We start from the raw sequence: 2,532 nt of genomic DNA, 5'->3' as shown, positions 1-2,532 counted from the left end.
TAAATTCGTCATAAAGATCACATCAAACGGAATAATCGCTCTTACTTTGAAACCAAATACCGTTGAAAACACACACACTGTCACATCGTCACAGATTTGACCTCCCGTCTATGGAAAGTTTAATATATATATATATATATAGTGCAGTTTCACTGTCAACAGCTACTATAATAATTTGTAATAATTTGAGATTGATGTTTTATGACAAAATCGGGGATGTTTGTTTGTCCCGTAGAGAGGATGGTTAATCCTATGAGTCTGTATTCATGTCTAAAAAGAAAAGGCTGCATTTCAATTGAAACTTAAGTTCTCTCCACATTTCACTGTGTTGCGGTAAGTAGCACACATTTAGCCCCTCCACTACGCTAAAAGGAACAGCGGAGGGCTTCTTTGATGGGATTTGCTACCAGTGAAAGCTCTAGGTCTTTTGAACGTAGTTGTCAGTCAATACCGGTGGGCCCTCCTCCGCCCCGTCCTCCTCCCCCGCCCGCGCACACATGCTGGCAGCTGGCTGTATATAAATAGATCCGGGAAGGTTGGATTGCCACTCAGACTCTAATAGCTGGGACGCACAGGGAAACATGCCCGCATCGCAAACTGGATTTGGCAACTTCTTCTTGGACAGGAACATCAGCATGCCGACTGGATATCAGATCCCGGTGCTGGGATGCCCACCGGGTGTGCAGCAACAGCAGCAGGCTCAGCATCTGGCAGCGATGGCAGCTGGGGTTCCTTTAACATACTCAGGGCTACAGGGATACAACTTCATCCCATATCCACACCACAGACACATGGCACACATGGTGAGTTGATCATTCGCTAAGTATTTCAGTCAATTGTCTACTTATGACTACGTGCTGAGTTGTAGAGAAGCCTCAAGTCAACAAACAAAGTTCGTGTGAACTGTGAAGTGTTACTGAATTGTGGGCTATGACTCAACAATCTCATGCTCTCGTCAAACTGCGCACAACTTCCTGAGCTCATCCTCATGTTGCTTCTTCTTTTTTTTTTTATTTTCCAGAGCAATGGTTTCGATTTAAAGGCTGCCTCTCCCTACCACCACGCTCTCTTAGCTCGCGGGGGGGCTTTCTATCCTCCATTCCGCCCGGGAGCAGCCGAGGACCCCGGCAGGGTCGCCAAGGTGGCCACCCGAGAGAGCACCGGCGCGCTGAAGGCCTGGCTCAACGAGCACCTGAAGAACCCGTACCCAACCAAGGGCGAGAAAATCATGCTCGCCATCATCACTAAAATGAGCCTCACGCAGGTCTCCACCTGGTTCGCTAACGCGAGGCGACGCTTGAAGAAGGAGAACAGGGTCAGCTGGGCGTCCAAGGGGAAATCAGACGAGGAAGAAGAAGATCAGGAGGGAGACAGCGACGAAGACGACAGTCCCCTGCAGAAATGTCATTTGGATGAGCACGACGAGGCAGAGTCTCAGACCGACCGCGCGGACGCCGTTAAGCAGGTCGAGAGCGCACTTGGCCAGTGCGCACCTGTGGATGCGCGTTTGGAGATGCCGCAACAGACCAGCAGCGAACACCGAGACGGAGAGCTGAGACTTGTCAAGAAAGTTGAAAAGAGTGACTCCGACCACACTTCCTCAGCTTTGGAGGGTAAGGAGAACGTAACCAGTCAAAAACCCAAAATCTGGTCTTTGGCGGAGACCGCCACCTCAGAGACTGTGAAGAAACCTCAGGACGGTATTTACCACCCCGCTGGGAAACTGTGGGCAGAGTGGGCTTCAAGAAACGGACTGTTTGTCCCGTCATGTTACACCACTCATGAGATTGTCTAGGCTGGCATTTAGACACTTAATGAAGGACATTGTCCACATCTTTTTGCACTTTAATCTTCCGAACCTCAGGGACTCCCTGAAGTTTGCAATGAATTGAAAATCTGTTGTGAGACCAAAGACTAAAATATGTCGTGTTTCTGTAAATATTTGTAGATTTATTTTTCCACCAACGAGATGTAAATTATGTTTCCTTATTTTTTGTTTAAATAAACACCGGCTTCTGACGAAATTCGCAGTTCACTGTTTATCAATCAGAAACACATTTTGCATACACGGAAACGCATTATCACTCTCACTATTTTTGAGCGACGTTACGTTAACAGTTAGCGATTGCAAGGGCGCAGCAGAAGTTAGTAGCCAGGATTTTTCATGTAGATGGCGCAACTGGAGTTGATTTGCACATCAAACCAACCCTGCTACAGCTTCCAAGTTTTGGTTCCACTAATTCATGCCATTAAAGCAGATAAAAAAGTTAGTTTCTAAACGCGAAATCAAGTTTAAGATTAGACAACAGCAGGCCACTAGACTACTGAGGTGCTTAATTGTGTTCACGGGGCTGGTAGAAGATATCCTTTCCATCAGTCTCACTAGTTTCCGTGTAAATTCAAAGGGCCTACCTCCGTTAATCCAGGGATAATGAAGCAGCTTCTGGGAGTGAGGTCATCTTCCAGTAGGTTTCTTCTCCTGGGGGGCAGCCCGGTTTACTCAATGTGAATGAATACAGTTAAAAAGCAAAC

The 2,532-nt window shown here is 47.1% G+C and overlaps 1 protein-coding gene across 1 annotated transcript; it reads left to right on the top strand.

Moving 5' to 3' along the window:
* Positions 1-536: 536 nt before the first annotated feature.
* On the top strand, positions 537-2,024 carry irx7 (iroquois homeobox 7). Its single transcript, XM_047572718.1, has 2 exons — positions 537-803; positions 1,022-2,024. The coding sequence occupies exons 1-2, from the start codon at positions 582-584 to the stop codon at positions 1,793-1,795; spliced, it is 996 nt and encodes a 331-aa protein (XP_047428674.1). The 5' UTR covers positions 537-581; the 3' UTR covers positions 1,796-2,024.
* The last annotated feature ends 508 nt before the right edge of the window (positions 2,025-2,532 follow it).

The sequence above is a fragment of the Mugil cephalus genome, chromosome 1 (assembly GCF_022458985.1).
Source record: "Mugil cephalus isolate CIBA_MC_2020 chromosome 1, CIBA_Mcephalus_1.1, whole genome shotgun sequence".
Lineage (NCBI taxonomy): Eukaryota > Metazoa > Chordata > Actinopteri > Mugiliformes > Mugilidae > Mugil > Mugil cephalus.
Note: the sequence above shows the minus strand (reverse complement) of the source record. Positions and strands in the feature narration are given on the sequence as shown.